Here is a 20,718-nt window from a genome sequence, read left to right on the forward strand (position 1 = left end):
CACCGAGCCTCATTTTAACGGAGCGTCAAATCTGAGACCACTTTGAAGAAACGCACTTCAGGATGTGCACTGTATGAAAACCTCACACATACATGGTTTACTAGACAATTATTGTGCTCCATGTACAACAGCCCGACTGGCCACATATACAGTGACCAGCACAAATTGACAGCTCTTTGTGCATTCATGGTAGCGTTGTCAGGGAAAAGCTCATGTTTAAGTTAAAATCAACCACAGATTTTCAAGAAATACCCTAGTTTTAATCTGAAAGAGTATTTATCATGGTTTTACATGACTTTTGGCATTTACATGCGAGTTCTCTCTATGGCTCCCGCTTATGTGTTGGATCTCAGAGTGAAGCCAGAATCCTGGCGCGGCTCTCCCAATGGATTCCTTTAGATGCCCTCCTCTGGATCCTGGCTTTTACGAGTCATATTTACTTTTGTTGATTTCCATTCCTTTATATTCCCCTAGCTCTGTAGCAGCAAAAAGGTCTAAGGATGGCACAAGGGTTTAATCCGCTGATGTCATTGGTGGGTTAAAAAGGGCTTGCGCTCGCTTCCGTTACCACTGGCCTTTTGGTGAGTTGGCGTGCATGCTGGACATGTACCTCCAGGTCCTACAGGATGAAGATGCCATAAGCACCAGAAATAAGGAGGGGAAAGTCTGAATGCCTAATAGTGGGAAGGATAAACAGTATGAGCTGAGAAGAAGGAATTGAGAATATGAAGACCATCCTATTACTTGAAATGCCCCATCGAACCCATGGATGCACCACCCCCGCTGCTTCTTACCAATCTCGGCTGTGACGTGCTCGGTGGAGTGGCCTGGGTCTGCAAACTGGGAGAGAAGAGGACACTGGGTTAGACAGAATACTAGGACACAGCAGAGGTTGGCTTGGCCTACAGAGAAAGACAGATTCCGGACAGAGTTGTGCCTTTGAAAACTACACAGTTGCGCCGAGTCAGCCATATGCTGGGTGTACCCCTGACATGACTTACTCTTCCCCCAAGGCTTACTGGTGGTTTTAAGGCCTTAACATGTCAGAAACCTCAAAATTATTCAAGAGACCATCACCATCAACAACGATGACCGGAAAAGGGAACTTACCTCTGCTTGCTCACCACAGCTTCAGCGTCTGCGACAAGACCACTCCTCTGGCGGTCGCCATATCCATTGCGTCGGTGTGCTGGCTGAGGAGAGGGCGGAGAGAAGGGGCTCCCGGAACGTGGGCTCAGACTCCCAGCACTTGAATATGAATCCTCTGTGCTGTTGGCATTCTCGTCCCTCACGATTTTCACTGTTTCCTGAGTCCCCAAAAAATTGACAGACCAAGACAGAATCAATTATTTTTGATGTGATAGAGGTGAGGAGTAGTCAATTTCTCATCTCACATTAATCAACTGGATAAAAACATCTTTACTGGACACTGTAGCTCAATTCTCTTAGGGACTTCCTTTGATGAAATGAAAGATCAACACACAGTGCCTTCCCACTCTTTAGTAGTCCGTTTTCTTTGTCGACTGCTGTACTTTTAATTCAAACAAGGTTAAATCTATACTCTAACCTCATCATAGAGCTATGCACACATTTAGAACCGATGCATTTCTAGATGATGTAGTACATTTCCTCCCTACAGACATAAGAATTGCTAAGATTTTGAGTCAAAGGGCAAAATTAAAAGTTGTCAAAACCAAAGTTGGGCAGATACCCAACTGAACTAAAAATATGAAGTAGCTAACAGCATAAATACGGAGTGTAAATTATGCGTTAAAACATGGATGTGTTTCGCATTAAGCTCGGCGTGGACTCAATTCTGCCATTTGAAACTAGAATCTTCAAACTACTTGCAATTATAGGATTATGTAACAACTTCTATGGAGACAAAGCCATGCTAATGTATGTCCAAAATAGCATGTAAACAACTTCAATCCCTTTGTTATTAGTTTCATTTGGGAACATGAGAAATCTAAAAGGGACATAAAACTACTGAGTGTATCACAGAATAGAGGAAATTGAATTTTGGGGTTTCGGGTCCAGTACGAGCAACCATAGGGAAGGGCAGCAATAGTAAATTCTCAAATGTAGGAATGTATTTTCATGCACCTAATCATTACTGGTGATTAGAGAGATTACTTAATATTTCTTCTTACAGAAATGTTAAGCGTAAGGCATCACAAGCACTTGTTAAAGTTTGAACTGACATACGCACGTACTAGACACAATTTATAGGAATTGGGATCTATAATGTGGTGTACACATGCATAAGAATTACAACAAATATTTTTGTAAGGAACTAACTGAACAAGGTTAGGTAATTCTTCCACCAATATTACCTTTCACCCAAAACCAGTGGAAATCATGTAATCAAGATGTAGCGGTTTCTAATTTTTAGACATGTGCATCTATAGTAATAGTCAAGACAGGCCATAACGGTCAATGTATATGTCAATCCCTTTTTGACAAAGTTTGGCATTGCCAAAATACATAGTACAGCTGTCTCATAAAAAATTGTTTTGATTGTGTACCTAATAAATTAGAAAAGATAGAAGGGCGGTAGGGATAAAGAAATAAAATAAATGGTAACATTTCTGAATTAGATTTTAAAGTTCGATATCAAATTCAATAGTTCCATATTCACAACCTAAGCATTACAAGATATTGGTTTGAACACACCATGGTTCCAAGTTTTGTAGCCTTCAAACACATTTCATGGAATGATCAGCTAGAGTTAGTATGATCTTGGTGCCAATTTGGCACAAATCCTCGTTACCTGCCCTAACCCTTCATTCCCAGCTACCCTCCATGCACTTGCCCAAAGTCTCACCTGGAACCGCGTGGCCAGGAAACTTGGAGAGGCACATCCGTCCGTGGTCTGCAGAGTCAAAATATCAGGCCTAGAAAACATAATCAAGAGGTATCATTGTGGAATCCACGTGGCCCTTTGTTGTCTTTTAAATGGCCAGCCCCAAGAAACATGGCCTCACTTTTTCAAAACCTTTAAAGAAAGTCTGCATTCACCAAAGGTGCCCCTGTCACACCAGGACATCTTCCAAAACCTATCAAGAGCATGTCCCATCCAGGGACCATGGTCTCACAAATGGTGCCCTTCCAACACTCGAAAACAAATTTCTCTTCTTTACACCTTCACATATCATGGACACACCCCCAACCCGTTTTGTTATGAATTCCAAAGATGACCTCTATTGAGTCCTTGGCCAAATAACCAACAAGTATTCACGACAACTCTTAGAGGGAAAGATTCCACCTAAAAGCATTACCAAGAAAGACGCAGATGATACAGTTGCCATGGGCATACCATAGGTACACCAATCCCAATAGTATGCGTATTACAATGGATCTCCAGTTATCAGTGTGTTTCTTGCCAGTCAAATGGGTAGGAAAAAAGACATATTTTTGCAACCTAACAGTATTAATAGATTCTGCTCTGGGTTGTCCATTTTTTACCTCATTTGTATTGGTGCACACCTCTTCCTTAGTTGCAGAGTCAAACTCTGATCAATGTGGCAGATGCTAGACCCAACAATTGGTCTTTGCTAAAGAGGAGGCCTCATCAGTCGGGCTACCTGCAGCTTTTGAATTTCTAGGGTTCCCCTTACCCCGGATGGGCATCTCTCTCATCACTTCATTCCTTGATCAGGCAGCACTGCTACCCCTTCCCAGACCGCTTTACGTGGCTCCAGTGAAATGGATATTGACCCCAAACAGGAAGCGATATCTTAAAAAATGCAGATCTGTAGCAGGAAACGTGGAGGCAGTTGTCTTCACCTAACCAGGGGAAAAGTGGCTAATACATAGTGCTGGTGTCTTTGAAAACTGCAATCGAGAGGGAAGAAGTAGTACCTGGGATGCTTGCCAAGATTTTTCAAAGGAAGGCAAAGTCAGAAATTCAAACCGAACCAGAAATCAGCCTGATTTGTCTTGCCCAACTCCACCACCAGAGAAAAATGGTTCCAGGGAGGGGACAAGAGATTGTGTACTTGCATGCTCCTTGGCAAAGTGTCAACAATGGGGGGGGTCTGCAGTCCACTCATGCAGTCCACACACACACTCATGCAGTCCACACACACACACACACACACGCAGTCCACACACACACGCAGTCCATTGGACTCCACCATTTACTTGTCTAGGCACACACATGAAACTGCAGACACCTACATACACATACATTTAGTCAAACTCCTTCCAAGTCCCAGACACTGTGGAGGCAAGGTACTTCACTCATGGAGGACTGTGCATATTTTGCATGGCGATAGTCTGCAGGTCTCCCCTCTAAGGTGTACAGGAAAAAGGCCCATCACAGACTATTAATCATGCTGCTGAAAACATCACCAGCCTGGGTTGAGGGCATAGTAGTCACTCTCACAAAGAAGTGGAGCCTCTAGTTTTTTGCAATATTGTGATAGTTATAAAAATCGCAAACAATGCAAAATATTACAGTGGCCACAAAATTGCAGCATTGCAGCACAAGAAAAACAAGCACTGGCGTTGCCAATAGGTTTCGCATTTGGAAAGTTGGAGCCATTGGTTTTGTAAATGACATTTTATATTTATATATCGTTATTGGCATTGTCAATAACAATATATAAATATAAAATGTCATTTACAAAACCAATAGCTCCAACTTTCCAAATGTGAAACCTATTGGCAACGCCAGTGCTTGTTTTTAGTTAAGTCATGTGAGAATATACTAAATACAATTTCATTTTTCCTTGACCCAAATATAAACATGTGCAAATTAAATACATTAAAAAGGGATATATTCAAGAACAACTTTTTAAAACTATCTTAACATCGGGATTCCTAATTTTTAACCAAAGGCACAAAAACAAACTTTTGTGACAATCTAGGGGTCGGCAGTGCAGACGCCGTGAATGCCGATTTACTGCAGAATTTACACTTCCAAACCCTTTTTCGAGATCGATTTCTTTATGTTAAAATTACATCGTTTGTTCCAAGAATCCGTGTGTTTTCACGAAACGCGTTTTTGCTAACTGATTTTAAGAGAATGGGTTCGTGTTGTTCGGAATTGACTTGTTTTTTTATCATAAATTCGTTCGTGATTGTCATTTCCTCGAGTTGAGTATTTTCGGCTGGTGGGAGGACTGGGAGTGGAGTGGCGGGGTAGGGGGTGGGGCGGTGGGGGGTAGAGGGGAGTGTAGGTTGTGAGCCAAGACCGTCACTGTCTAAAATACGACGAGTTCGCTTACGGGCGGGTGCGGTTCGTTCGCACACCATCTCACTGCAAGGGAAGGCGAACAAGTAAACCTGCATTTTATTTAATTATTGGTTATCGGACATATCATTGATCTAGTCCCTTCGCACAAGGTGGCTGGTATCTTACCTTTTATACGTTGGAAGATTATTTGTTTAGTAGCAAGCAGCCCGAAACATGTAGTTTAAGTTAAATGGCCTCGCAATGCTGGCAAATGGCCGGAGGGAAGCCGGATGAGGGCGGGAGAGCCTGGTGGGGGGGCGGGAATGCGAGCGAGGGGAGGAGAAGTGTGGCAGGCGGATTAGGGAGATGCTCGTGCTTGTGTGGTCACGTGACCCGCTTTTGTGGTCACGTGACTCACATGCACTGTGAAAAAAACGCAGTGGTTTGACGAGTCGATGGAGCACTTGAATTCTCGTCTATTACATTCGCAAGCGAATGATAATAGGCGAAACCTAAAAAGCACACATCAAATTAGGCAGCCGACATGCTTCCTGCGTCTAGGGCACAGCACTGCTGGCCAGGCAACTGCTATAAATGTTTCATGTGAATGGCTGCTGTTGCCTGCCCAATTAGGCAGCTGTTGTCTAGTGAGGAACACAGGATACACACATTAACCCTTTCGATGCTGATGACGAGCTCAGCTCGTCATCACCCACGGGTGTCGTGTGCTGATGACGAGCTGAGCTCGTCATGAACAATGGGAAATGAGAGGATCCAGCACAGGGGAAAAATAACCACAGCAGCGATGTGGTTAAACAAAGCCTCCTAAAGGGAGGACAGTCTGGATGCTTGTGTGTAAATGTCAGCCAGTAAAAAGCGACCATTGAAGCATAGGTGAACCTCATATCCCCAACCCTCCAAAAAACGGAGCACTTGCAGACCGCAAAAAAAATGGTTTAACTACAACACAATAAAATGAGGGCTGGTGCTTAATTTATGCTGGTGTTCGGATCTGCCACTTATATCATGACACAGGTTAATATTTATGACCGTCCACCACAGTGTGGCACTGTTTGTCTATTTTTGAACATTAGCCCTGCGATTTAACACCACAAAATTCATGAAAAATAATACCAGCACCTTCAGGCCATTCTTACAGGTGTGGGTGGTCAGAAATAGTGTTCAGTGTAATAGTAAATTTAAAGTGTGATGGTAATGAAGTAGAACTGGTACTAGCATTTGACTGAGCTGGCAGGGAGAGTGGGTGGCGAACTCCTGAGAAATATCTTGTGCTTGGCGCTTATTTTTATACAATCTACACACTAGTAGAGGCTTAACAGGTCAATGGGGTAAGGATGCAAGGGACAGGCAATTCCAAGATTACTCCGGAGTTTCATAATTATTTACTTTTATGCTGACCAATACATTTTACCTGGCACTTACTTACACTCAGTCATTTTTAGGTATTCAAGTGTAAACACGTTGGTAGATGCTGTATTTCATACCTCGTGTTTTGAGGTGGACTCTTCTATTCATGCCTCATGAGGATGGGTGTTGCAGGTTGCCTAGTATGATGTGGGGAAGGGGGGGGGGGGTTCTTCGGGTATTAGGAACTTTATAATAAGCTCTGCTGGCTCAGCGAAGAGCACTTTTTATGTGCCTGCAGTGAGTAAAATCAAATCATTTAATTCAATGTTTAGTTAATGCATTGTTTTAAACTGCACAGCTCAGAAACCGGGAAACCTTGCTCCGTGTTTCCGAGATGATTCTGCACCATCTGAAAATGAAGCTGTAGCTGAGAAATATCAGGTTAAAGGAATTAACTTTACTCACTGCAGTCACATACAGACAGGCGCTCAGCTGGTCGCTAAACAGCAAAGCCCATCATGATATGGCCGTAGACTAGAGCCAGAAACAGCTAGCACGAGTAGAAAATTACTTAAAATAAAATATGTTGCTTTTGTTTTCGAAATGTCAGATTACACTAATAAGGAGTCAGACCGCCCACCATTTTCAACCGAATCGTTATGACATTTAAAAAAGTTATAACGAAATTCTTTCCTAATATACATATTATAGTTCATAGATGCCTCCATGTCGCCAACTATCCAGCGTTCTTCTCTTGGGTTTTATTTTTACTCAAAGCAATGTGGAACACTGTTATTTGTAATAGTAAAGGAAATGACTAGAGCAGTATGTGCTTGGCAACGTAGTCATTTGGTAACCTTATTTATTTATTTATAGGTGAGATACAGCAAAATGTCACATATATATGTGATGTGTGGAGTGGGACAGGATATCTGGTTTAGGGTTTTCTGTGGGGTAAGTGCAGAACAGCTTTTATATGCTTGAGGGGGTGGAAAATAGGACTACTGGCACGTTTGTATAGTAACTGCCAGGGATTACATTACCGGGCACCTCTATTTTACGGTGAACCTATGTTTCCAGGCCCCTCCCCTTGGGCATGAACCCACTGCTTTGTGGTGGTTGCCGTCTTGGTTCACTTCGACGAAAGGAAATGTACTAACAAAGCCTTCAAAGTAATGTCCATAAGGCAAAATGGACGCCGGGGTGCCATGTGGTCACATTGGAACCCGAAGTCAGGGGCGGCCTTTGGCATGTGCAAGCTGTGCACCTGCACAGGGCCACCAAATCCCAGGGGCCACCATGCCAATATATATCCTTAATATAATAATCCTCTGAGGATGGATACATATTTGTGTGGTGGCCCCTGGCAGGGATTTGGTGGCCTCTGGCTCTGTTCCACTTCCAAACACCCTGACCCACCCCTCTTCACTGGCCTCCGTGCTCTGCCCCGCCCGGACCCCCTCTTCCGGGGCCCCCTACCTACGCTCCCTGCCCAGGGCCACCATGAGCCTAGAGCCACCCCTGCCGAAGTGTAATTGTACAAAAGTTTCTAGTGCATACAAATGCTTTAAATAATAGCGCAAAGGTATATTCTGTGTCACACAGTTTTGTATTTTTGTGGCAAAGTTGCCACCCAGAGCCCAATGTTCTGGGAGAAGGGTGTGAAGAAGGGTGCTCTTTGGGTGCCTCCTTGACATCAGAGCCCAGCTTTGAAGTCTTTAAGTCAGTTAATGGAATAACTTTCCGTGAATTCGAGCTGGCTGGGGCTAAAACATGCCAAGAGCTGGCCAAAAGTGTACAAGAGGAGGGCGGGAGAGTTTCACCAAGCCATGTAGAGGACTTTCGTTCCAAAAGCCTCCCAATGAAGATGTATTACACTCATCCGCATGCCCTGATTTTTAGATGAGGTGCTGCCACACCCGCTCTTTGTTACGTTTCCCCTAAGTCACTTTGTCAACAACCATTCTATGTCAAAAACAATACGCTGAACTGACTTCTCAAAAGGATTACTTCCTTCCTATCTAACTTGGATCTTTCACAACATTTTCTTACCCTTTCCAATCACACTCGTTGGCTGGAGGGTAGTAATGCCTTGGTGAACAAACCTGGAGATGGATTCATCCAGAAACAAGCAAGGCCGACAGGAATCCAGAACCACCCTGCAAAAAGGGGAATCACTGCTTCAACGTTACTCTCTAACAATCAAGACATCGCCATATCGGAGTGACTCTCTTACCTGATCTGACTACCCTCTTGTGCGCTTTGCTTCCACTGGTAAGTTCCTAAGAATCAAGCCACTGAACCAGTCCAATGAAAAATGTATTTACAATACTGATTGGGTAACTTGTATAACACCCTACGTAACAGATAAAACCCAGCAAGATCTTCCTGCCTCTGGACTAGCGTTAAGGGCGGCCTCAGAATACACCCTATACCTAAGCCGTAGTAGTAATTACAAAGTGTTGTAAATACATGGTCTTAATGATCTGTTTGACCTTAAAAGACAAGCTGCAGTCTGAAAGCAAAGGTGGAGTTTTAGAGCACAGGTGGCTGCAACCAAACCACCTCAGGAAAAATAAAAATAGCAGTTACCAGAAAAACTATTCACTAAGCTAAAAAAAAGAACAGTATTTAGACATGTGCTACTGAAGCCGCAATCCCTCCAGGGAAGTAATTTATAATTCTGAGGAAAGGTATGGGCGCTCCCACACTGAAGAACGCCCCGATACACACCCAGAGCCTGTGTTTAAATGTGATCCACTTTCTGCTCACCACTCCACCCTCCGATATCCACTCCTTAAAATGTGCTGCCAAGCCTTTCACTTAGCTGACGTGGATCTGTCTTGAGTGTTTACTCACCATCAAGGAATTGAAAGTCATAAGATTTTCTGTAGATCTGAGGACTTCCTACACACGTCATGAGAACAAGTGCCACTGGCACCCTTAATACTCTGTTCACGTGAAGGTATCCGTGTGAGGGAAGCTAGCTTCTTCCTTACAAGATGGCATAAGTGCACTGCTACTGATGAACAACAAAAATCAGAAGACTCAATCAACAATGGGGTGGGTTCTAATCTACCTTTCGGGGCATAAGGAGACATGGCACAAAGGAGGACATGGCTTTACGAACTATCCAATTGGCCAATAATCTTGAATCAAATCTCCTCTTTAATGGTCTCCATGAAGATATGGAGAAAACTATGAAGACCATGAGGGAAAAATCCCCAGAGTTTTCGGTGGCCAAGTCTTTTCATGATCATTATGGTTGCTAGGACAGCTCTGAAGCAATGGGCCCATGGACCTTCCTAGATGCCTGAAAACAGATACAGGCACCTTGTGATAGTTTGAAGCATTCAATGAAAACACCCAACAAATGTGAGTTCCTCCTGGATCACAGCCTTCTAACCCAGACACAAGATGAGAGCAAGTGCCTTTAACTACACATCACTTTATTTGCATTACCACGCCAATGACACCCAGAACCATATGTAAGGAACTTCAGGTGAACACTCACTTGTTGCTCAGCAGATGTTCGAACTCGAGGCCTGGGTGAGTACTAACAAGTGTTCTTTGAATGCTAATAAATCCTGGATCCTTGCTCATCCCCCTAAGTCACCCAAGTCTTTTATGTGGCCATCTGCTTCAAAGGTTATCAACTAAGAACGAAATTGAGGTGCCCATACTTAATTCAGTCCGGTACAAAAGGGGGTGGTGATGGACGGAGCATCTGAACCAATCAAACACTCACACCCAGTCAACAGATCAGCGTTTAATCCATCACCGTTCTTTAGCCCACTCTGCCACCCCAGTTCAGACATGGCCATATGCAAATCAGTCTGACCCTGTGCCTCATGGGAACAGTCCAGCCCAAACTGCCAAGCTGTGCCTTCCCTGGACCAGATTCAAGCTTCCTAGTACCAGTTTCTGGCATTACAGACGTCTTCAGCCAGGCTTGCTTGAATCCAGTGGCAAAGTGAGCAAGGGACTCATGTCTGAGCATACCCTGCCAACTTATGGCGAGCAAAGAGGTACAAAAGAGGGTGGTGATGGACGGAGCATCTGAACCAATCAAACACTCACACCCAGTCAACAGATCTGTGTTTAATCCATCCCCGATTAAACCCAGATCTGTTGACTGAGTGTGAGTGTTTGATTGGTTCAGATGCTCCGTCCATCACTACCCCCTTTTTGTACATACTTAATTCAGTGGCGTCTCGTCAACTGTAAATCAATGTAGTGGTAAAAACTCACTTTATTAGCATTCGGGCTATTACAAAAAAGCACCTATTCTTTCCAGCAGTTTACAACTATCCTTGTCGGTGTCTCCATGGATCTCTGGAAGGGGCTTCCCAGCAAGTTACTAACCAGTAAACAAGGGGATGAAATCATGCAGCCTACCTGGCCTTTGACCTGGAGTACTCAACTCAAATGCCCGGGCATGAAGCCAGTGCATAGAATCCAGGCCTGCCAATGCATTGACATACTAGTAGTGTCTTAACCACAAGGCTCAGTTGCATAACCGATTGGGGCCCTACCAGCTCGTTTCACTCAAAGGCACCATCCTGTCAAGTGTCTGAGAGTCTCTCCTCAACCCAATTTACACCAAGAACATGGGAGTTAAACTCTAATAGTTGTAGGCAATACATGCCGTAGAGGCTCACAGCTATGGAGTTCTCCTCCTGGCTCTTTTTGTTTAAAAAGCACCACAAATAGAGCCAATGCCTAAAGACTCATCATCCTTACTTCTTCCAGCAAATATTTTGAGTTATAGACTATCTAAAATTGGCTATTTGCTTCCTGCACCTCTTTGTTGGGAAAGAGCCAATTTAAGCATAGCCCAACAGTTTGGCTCTTTTAATGTTTTTAGCCAATGTTGTACTGCAACAACAAAAAAACAAAAAAGAGCTTTGCTAATGCGGGGCAACATCGGCCCAAAAAAATATCTGCATGACAGTGATGTATACATGCACCATTGTCACTATCCATATGTACATATGCGTCATGACGCAGTGGGAATTTATTTTCTCCAATTATTTAATTTTTAATTTACCCTTCCAAAATAGCGGGCACCAATCATGAAGTGGTAAATCAAAAAAAATATATGTATTTAAGCTCATCAGACCAAAAATAGTGGCCCGATAGCGAATAGATGCTGTCTGACTTGCCAAAACGAAAACGTAATACAAAACGTAAACAAAAAGCAAAACAAGACGACCACCGAAGGTGCAGTAAGAGCGCAACAGAAGGGCCGGTGGGCAAGAAATCAACACTGGAGGACATGGGGGAGAAAAAAGAGTGAAGTGGGGTACAAGAGCAAGACAGGAGCTTGGGAGGGAGGAGGAAATAAAAAAAGAAAACACAAAAAAGCAGGATGGGGAGTGTTGGGGAAGCAAGAGATTGAGGGAACAAAGATGACAGCTGGAGATATTTGAGCAGGCGGGGAGTAGCACACAAGGGAGAGGCCAAGAAAGCACATGCACTCCCCTGGAGTGCTGAAAGAAAAAAGTAATTCTCAGAATGTGAGCAGTGGAAAGATAAAGGTTAGCCAAATCAAAAGGATTGTAAAGAAGCTATTCTCCAGGGAAGTGACAAAACTTATAAGAGTAAGAAATAAGCAAATGAAATGGTCAAGAAATCCAAGCTACAGAAAGTAATCTGCTGACCCAAGGTCCATTGTAATTTTTGATACTGGCCACAATCAGTGCTTAATTTGAGCCGGTGGTTGCCGGTGGAGGCCACCAGCACTCATTTTTGGTGGCCAGCACTTATTTTTCTGCATCCAACATTTACTCAAAGCAAGAGAGGGAAAACAAAGTGGAAGACAGTAAGAGAAAGATGAAAAAACATTCAAAGGGAGAAAACAAAAATCTGCATAAGAGAAGTAAAATGGCAGGGAGGGTCTGGATTAAAGAAGCATGAGGTGGATTCAAAACTACACAGTTAGTGAGAAGATGTGGCCTAACGGCTAAGGCGAGCGACCTAAAATCTGGGGAACCGAGTTTGAGTCTTGGTAACCATGCTCAACATCCTGGGCTTCTGGGCAAATCATTTTCTCCCCGTACCCAACAAACATTAATGTATCCTTATGTATCGCAACTGGTGCTCATGTAAAGCATTCTGATACCTTTGGGTCAAGTTTATGTTCTATAAAACCCCGAAGGGGGACAAAAAAAAACCCACAGCCTTGGTATCGGGCTCAGTGATTTAATAGCATCGGCCGCGGGCAGAGCCTTGGGCACTGGCACTCATTCTTTTACAAATGAAGCACTAGCCACAATAGATCTTCAACAAGAGACAGCTAAAAGATTTCTGTAGGCAAGACCTAAAAACACAATTTCTTCAAAAAGGTGTTACCATGAAAAGCATCACTTACTTTTTATGCTGCAATTTGAATGTGCCCCCAAATGGCATCTAATATGGGGGACTATATGAATAAAATGTAAAAAGGAAAATGCCTAGCTACTCAGGATTTGCCATGACACTCATTCTTAATGACCAGGATCGGATTGGCAAGGCCGGCAATCGGACATGGGCCGATGGGCCATGTGCCGGAGCTAGTTAGTGGACTAGTTGTTTTTATTTTGGTGGACTAAGCAGTCGAATCAGCCAGGGCCCTCCCTGTCTCCACTGCAAGTGTTATTACATCCTTTGCATACATACTGAGCCTGCCCCACCTCAGGCCAGCTAATTGTCAAAGGCATAATGACCGGCTCCCTCCAGGTGGGACAGAGGCCTCAGGGACCTGCGGATGGGAAGCCATTAACACTCACTTTGCAGAGGACTGGGGTAGGGAGGAGGACTGGAAAGTTAGGGTGGTGGGGGCTGGTTAGACCCAGCGAGGGAGCTCCTCGGGTTATTTGTGTACCTTTTCAGTCATGGAAGGAGGGGGGGGTGCATAAATGAATCTCTGTTCTCCTTTTCCTGCCAGATGCAGAGTTCACACGATTTTGGAATGTGGGCCACTTTTTTTTTTAAAAAGCCCCTGGGCGGGCCCAACTGATCCCAATCCTACACGTTTAATGACCCACACAGCGCGTTCTGCCCTCCCTGTGCCCAAAGGATTCTCTTACTGCCGGACTGCAGCGCAGCCACTGATTGGGCAAAATCTCAGAACCAAACCCATGTGCAACAATCCCGTCAAATGGAGTGCCCAGTAAGCAGAAAGTGAGATTGCCCTACAGGCAAAGTGCTAGTTACATTATAACTGACACTGCTCCAACCCCTTAGATCGTCCACGTCTGCAGCCTTCCGTTTAGCCCCTCCCGCCTCGGAGAACAGCATTTAGGCTCCTTGAATAGGGCGCGTCACTATAAGGAAGAAGCGGCCAGGCCTGCTCCTCCCCCAGGCCAGTGAGGGAGGATTCACCAGGTGCAGCAGCAGCGCTCAACTAATGACGGGGACTGACACAGAGCGCGCCCCCTGGCACAGGTCCAAGGACAGCAAGAGGGCAAGGCCCGGCCTTCCATTGGCTGAGGCTGGTCTACCTGTTAAGAGCTAACATGCAACAGGGAGGATCGGACTGCTCAAAAAGGAGCGTGTGGAGGGGAGGGGACATGAGGAGGGGTGAGGGAATTAGGGCCAAGGAGCCTCTCACCTCGTGGAGCTGATATCATTTTGGTGCTTCCCAATACATTCACCTCACTGAAGGTATTTTGGATATAGGACAGCCTTTTTGCAATACCGATGCTGCCGCAAGAAAAACGTTTGAAGGGCCTGCCCTCTATTGTTCATACTCCATGTAAACAGCTTCAAGTTTTATGAGCGTGGCTGGAGCACCTGCTGCAGCCCTCGTTCCTGCACCACAGCGCTCACCTGGAGATCGGTGGTTCAGTTCCACCTGATCATTAGTGGCACCGCCCTTGCCAGGGTCGGATTGGGATTACAATTAGGCTCTAAAAAGTGACCCACATTCCCAAATGGTTAGTATTGTCTGTTGCTGTTGTGGCTTTATATAGCATGAACTCGGTCCAAGGGCATTGGAGCAATTACCATAAGCACCAGCTGCCTTGCACACACTCCAATTCATTTATTTCAGGTAGGAAGATTAAATGATTTTGCCAGAATCACTGGATGTTGAGCTGATGCCAGAACTCGAATGTACTTCCCCAGTTTAAAAAATCAGCAGCTCTAAGACCAAACTCTACATCCTATATATTTTGTTTCCTCTGGGAAGGTGACCTCACAGTGAGGCCTATGCAAATACTCCGCCCAACCCTCCGCCAATGCCTATGGGATTGAGGTGATAACACCTGGCTCATAACGAGGCCACTTCTCTTACTCAACCCTCACCATACCATTGTAACCTCAGGATTTGACCTGGCAGGGGAGCAGGGTCAAGAAAAGCACACAGCTGATGCTGCTAATCCAAGGGGACTTAGGTAAGAATGCTCCCCCCTCACTCCGCGAGGAGAGGATTCCCTAAGGGCCAGAACTCTACCTGTCCCCGCCTCAGTTTGACAGCATGGCAGGGGAATACCCATGATACTGGCGACACTTGGCAGTGGTCTTTCGAGGACCGGGGTAAACAGTAAGTTTCTGTGGGCCGGTTTACAGAGGCCTAAAAAAAACGACCCACAGATGACCCTGAGGCACCGGCCCATCACCGGATGTGCGACTGCCCGCTGTCCCAATCCGACCATGGCTTTCGCCATTTGCTGCGATCCACGAGGAATTGGGGGTTAGGGTGATTAGCGCAGCTTCCAGATGCTAGGCAAGCAATAACGTCGGCACATCATGTCTCAGCAGTGTAGCAGAGAGGCCAACAAGAGAGTGGCCTGGAAGCATTATGGTCATGCACTGGTTATGCGAGTGAGGAAGACTTGCACAGATGCCACTTGCCCTCCCTATGAGCTAAAGGCTTATGCCGCCCGTGATACATGGGTTTTGTGAGTGAGGGAAGCTTGCGCTGCCTATGTCCCAGTTTTATAAATGAGGGAGCCTTGTACTCCTGATACCTTTGCCATATTGCGAGTGAATGATGCTTGGCATGCGGCAATCTGCGATGTAATTTTTCTGTGAATGAGGGAGCTCTCTGAGCTACTCTACATGTTATGTTTGTGAGTAGATGTGGGATAGCAAGGACATTTAGAGGGGCAGGCGAATCTAGAATCTGACTTGACTCCAAGAGCCAAAAGCAGGAGCTGAGCCATCTAAAGATTTGCCATGAAAATGATGCAGCAAAAGTCCTGTAAACACATGATAAAGACTTTCAATTTCTTGAACGCCTTTTCATTTTACTATATTAGATCATATCACTGCATTGACATTTAATAAACATAGTTATTTTTTAACATGTCATTTTGTCAAACTGCCAATGCTCTAAACAATACTGTTCACAGTGTACCAAGAGATGCAAGTTTAACATATGCCCTGTTTATCTGACCAATATTGTTGTTGCATGAGAACAGCATTATTGTCTTTCAAACCATACCCAAGTAAGATTTTTATATACCACATACCCTCAGCTATTTTTGTTCAAGATTTTTGCAAATTTGACGGTCAATTACAATGGGTCACAGTGAAGTAAAGTGGTTTGCGTAGGATCTCACAATTTTGCCAAGTGGGAAAGCTGGAACTCAAACTCTTTTTCCTGTTGATGCATCGGGCTGTTCATCCACTGGATGAACGTGTATTTCTCTGTCCCGTCCCATTTGTCACCAAATGAAATGTTTTTAAATTTATTTTTTTATTTATAAAGTTTTATATAGCGCAAACAAGATCCTGAAGGATATCAGAGCGCTTTACAAAAGGATGGAAGGAAGGACATAAATGCACTATCGACATCAAGTAAGAATACACAACAGGAATAATCGCATATCTACAAGACAAATTAATTAAGGAGAGTAATACATTGTCTTCTAAACATGCAGAAATGTTGAAAATAATGATAAAGAGTGTCGCCTGATGCGCTGTTCTAATTATTTTTGGCACTGATCTACAAAACAATGATTTTTTTCACCACCGTTTGAATATTTGTGTACCTCTTCCAGCAAAAAGGGGAAGATATCTGTGCAGATATTCACGTTGTTCTGCAGATTTGGACTCCCTCTACGCATTACATATTTGCCAAAAGAAACAGGCAGCCTGATCCTTGAACATTACTGAACATGGAGAGGGAGATGTGGTTTAGATCCTTGTAATCAGGAGACCGGGGTCTAATCATGATTAGCTCTTTGCCAAACATCATGAGACTCCGGGTAAATCACTGCACATCAGTGCTCCTGAAACTGCAGCCATGTGTTTAATGCAAGTGTGTAAACACAATACAGCATGCTGCTCATCTAACTTTTAAACACCCTTTCCCATCACATTGTGGTTTCAGTAATCGGTCTCGACAGACCTCACACACCATCCTGTTCCACTATACACGCTATCTACGTAAGCAATGACATGTTGCAGGTGTTCTTGATGCTTTAAAATGTTCTGTGGAGGGTGATCTGCTGCTTCTTGTAGGTAGGCCATCACTAGACCCCACCCACCTTCACCCCCCACTCTTAGAATGAACCTGAGCTTCTAGAAAGAGAGGTTCATGGGTGCAGACTCTGCGAACAGCAATTACAATGCAGTAAATGTGACTGGTTTGTTATTCTTTGTCCAGGTCATTGAGCATGTATCAAACACCGTCTGAAGCGCAGAAAAGAATGCAATGCAGAATGAACAGTCTGACCAGGAACTGTCCAAGGGGTAGACAGGTTTCAATAGGCTTATTCTGTGGTGATCCAGCCCCCATGTTGTCGTTTCGAGCAGCAGCGGCCAGCACGGATCAGAGGTAGGGGGGTAGGACGCGGGGGAAGAGGGTTGCAAAAAAAAAAAAGTATCTGACTTCTTGACCGAAATTAGTCCGCCATGTTTAATAAATGTCCGTCACATGTTAATTGAACCTGACTCAATGTGTATGCACAATGTCAACGTATCTTTCTTGGACAGCAACAGAAGGCAATCTCACAGCTTTGCACTGATGTAAAAAGAGAGCAGGTTAGCACCTCAATGATAGCAGTTACATCCATAAGCAAAACAAAGAGGACTCCTATCATTTTGGTCTTCAGTAAGACCAGAGGTCGAAGTGGGCAGGATCTGTGGGGCACAACGTGCCCATACTTTTTTTTATTTAACAAACAGAGTTTCCCTACTTCTTATTAGAAGATAACTATCCGGGACGATTTATTCTGATAGCTGAAATGCCTCAGCTGAAGTCGGAAGGAGGAAGTCTCCTGTGCTGTGAAGCCAAGGGAGAAACAAACAGTTAAACAAGAAACCAGGTTTCTTGCCAAAGTGCCCACTGCCTCAAAAAATGTCAAGGTGTGTAATTGGAAATCTGCAAATGTAAATGCAGCTCGAAAGCTGATATTGGCTTTGATTGATCGAGTCAGTGGAAGCTTTGTGATGAAAAAGTTTTAGGGCCTGACTAGACTAACAAGACGGATTCCCTGTCTGCCGTATTATGAGTGCATTATATCCAATGGCGCTTGTACAGTAGACTGGGCATCTGTCATGTTTGTGACGGAGTAATCCATCCGCCAAACTCTAAATCTGACCTTTATTCTTTTTCAGAGGTATTAGCGCATTTCCCTCTAATTAGTTGAAATTCCATTTAATGTGAGCATTATTTTATACCAACGCACAAAGAAGGGGAGAGAGGTACATCTCCTTTTCTATCCTCCCTATATATTAAATCTTGTACACACAAAAGAGGAAAAGTGAATATTCTGCCACAACAGAAATATCTCTTTGGAAAAATGCAAGGTTTTCTAGAAATTCCCTCACCCACTAGGAGTGGCATGCTTCATCATAAGCCTGCTACAACATCCCTGCGCAGACCAACTCCTGGGATGGTGCAAAGGGATATGTGGGAGACAATACATACATGTATACAGGGATCTACTCAGCAGAACAGAAAAACAACAAAGAGATTTAAAACTATCTCATGGATGGCCTAAACAATCTTTACTCTTGGACTCCCAGATGAGGTTCTGTAAAATCTGCCTTATCATGTTTTATTATGGTTCCGTCAAGATTTTGGTGATGTCGTACCGTATTTAGCAAGTACGGCTAATATGGAGTGAATTCGTCATGTTAACTAGCGAGTTCATTACGTATTCAGAGACTTTGTCTCGAATATGGGTTCCATTTTGTTCGTGCCTCCATTTTGGTGTTGCCATCACGTAGGCCCATGGAGGTAACTAGACGAACGAAGTTGCATGGGCTTCGTTGTTCATGCACTTATTAACTAAACCTTTTCTTGACTCTAAGGTGCATTGTAAGGAACTGACCTCTTTATCTGAAACTGACCCTTTGTGAGGCCAATTTCCTTAGTTGATCCTTGTCTGAGATTGCGAGTCAAAGTTCAGGAAATCATTAACTTTTAGCTTTTCTACACATGCCTTATCTTGCTCGTTATCTGTCATTGTTTCCTTTCTATGGTTCTTTATTATATGCATTGTGCTTTCAATTATGGGTTTGTCCGGCTTGTGGAGATTGAATTTGGGACATCCTAATAATTAACTTGCGGGGTTGGTACAATGTAAAGTGATCATTTTGGAATGTGATAATGTATAGAAATGTGCTTCTATTGGTCAGAATTTGCTGCAGTGGGTGTCCATTTGTAATGTGAATATTGTGTATAAATACTGATGTCTTGCTCTACAAAATTGAGCAGTTTCTTGAGTTGTACACCGTGTTGTGTTGCTGGGATTACTGCTACTAGCTGCAGCTAATAAATTTGATCTCTGACGCCACCTAGAAGTATTCCGTGTCTCTGTTTGCCAAGACAGGAGAACCCGAAGACTTTGGGCGTGTCCCTGGCGCCGCTGGGTTAGAAGAAAACCCGGTTCTTCAGTTGGCGCCCAACGGTGGGGCGACTTCAGCAGTACTGGTCCAAGCCCGAGGATCGTGAGGAGCCACGTGAGGAAATTCTGGAGGAAGGCCGCCACTTCATCGACCCCTGCATGTCGACGAGGACCGAAGGTATTTCTGCGAGGCTTCCTGCTTTCTGACGGCTACGAAGGACTGCTGCCCTGACTGTCGCCCTGTCTTGGACCCTCGATAGATGCTTTGTAGAGCGAGACAATAGACGGTCTTCTGGTGGCGTGACAGATATTTTGGTTAAGTATAAGTGGGTCGCTCCCACGACTTTGTTTTGTTCTTGGTTTGGTTCTTGGTTTGGTTCTTGGTTTGGTTCTTGGTTTGGTTCTTGGTTTGGTTCTTGGTTTGGTTCTTGGTTTGGTTCTTGGTTTGGTTCTTGGTTTGGTTTGATTCGGCTACTGCAGTAATCGAAGCCGAGGGGCTCGTATATTTGCGAGAGTATCGATAGTTGATAACCCCTTGATGTTTGAAGCTAGATTAGTGAGCTATAAAGATGCCTGGTCTTAGCAAAATTAGGAAATGGTTTAGTTGTGCTTGCAACAAGGATTCCCGATTGGAGGACTCGTGTCCGATACCTCCGGTTGGAACTCCAACTTATGAGCTCTATTCAAAACACGGAGTGGGTCATATCACCCACTCCTATACTAGGAAAGATGGTGTCTTACGATGGCCCCAACATGGTAGTTTCGAATCAAATATTTTAGATAACCTAGAAGTTGTGCTGTTCAAGAAGAAAGCCCGGCCGGCAATGGTTGACTCTTTCCGCCTTTGGCGAAAGGAAGCCAAACAGAGAGAAATGAAACAAGCAAAAAGAGATAGGAAAGATAAAAATATGTCAGTATTACAAGCTGCTAGGCAGTTTAAGGAAGATGGAGAAGAACGTGTGAGTGAAGTCTTAGATAGACAGCGTTGCATGGCTATCGATAAATGTTATCCGGCCTTGCCGCCTTCCCTTCCAAAAGTGACTGAAGACCCTGAAAAAGATCCTTTGATCTCTCATTTACTGAGATTGCCACCTCCCTATGTGCAGGGTGCTACTGCACTTCCATTACCCCCGGTTGTTCCACCCTTTGTTGTTCAACCTCCTGCTGTTGTTCAGCCAACCGGTGCTCCACAGATGGTTTTGCCTCCTCCTGCGCAACCCATTCTAGGGTCGCCAGCTTTGCTACCAGCTTTGCCTCAAACTCCTTTGCCTTCTGCTTCTGCATCTTTGACTTCTACTGTTCTTGTCCCTACACCTTCTTTGCCTCATAATACTTATTCTCCTGTTCTTATGTCTACTTCTTCTCCTTCTGATTGAAAACGAA

The 20,718-nt window shown here is 44.3% G+C and overlaps 1 protein-coding gene across 2 annotated transcripts in view; it reads right to left on the minus strand.

Moving 5' to 3' along the window:
- PDLIM2 (PDZ and LIM domain 2) overlaps nucleotides 1–20,718 on the minus strand; it is a 222,616-nt gene that overhangs the window by 72,134 nt on the left and 129,764 nt on the right. For both annotated transcript variants that reach the window (XM_086943624.1, XM_086943625.1), the window contains exons 4-6: nucleotides 2,828–2,897; nucleotides 1,111–1,307; nucleotides 795–840 (exon numbers count right to left, since the gene is read on the minus strand). In XM_086943624.1, the coding sequence (XP_086799750.1) occupies nucleotides 795–840; nucleotides 1,111–1,307; nucleotides 2,828–2,897 (313 nt within the window). The remainder of the gene's footprint in view (nucleotides 1–794; nucleotides 841–1,110; nucleotides 1,308–2,827; nucleotides 2,898–20,718) is intronic.

The sequence above is a fragment of the Lissotriton vulgaris genome, chromosome 11 (genome assembly GCF_964263255.1).
Source record: "Lissotriton vulgaris chromosome 11, aLisVul1.2, whole genome shotgun sequence".
NCBI lineage: Eukaryota > Metazoa > Chordata > Amphibia > Caudata > Salamandridae > Lissotriton > Lissotriton vulgaris.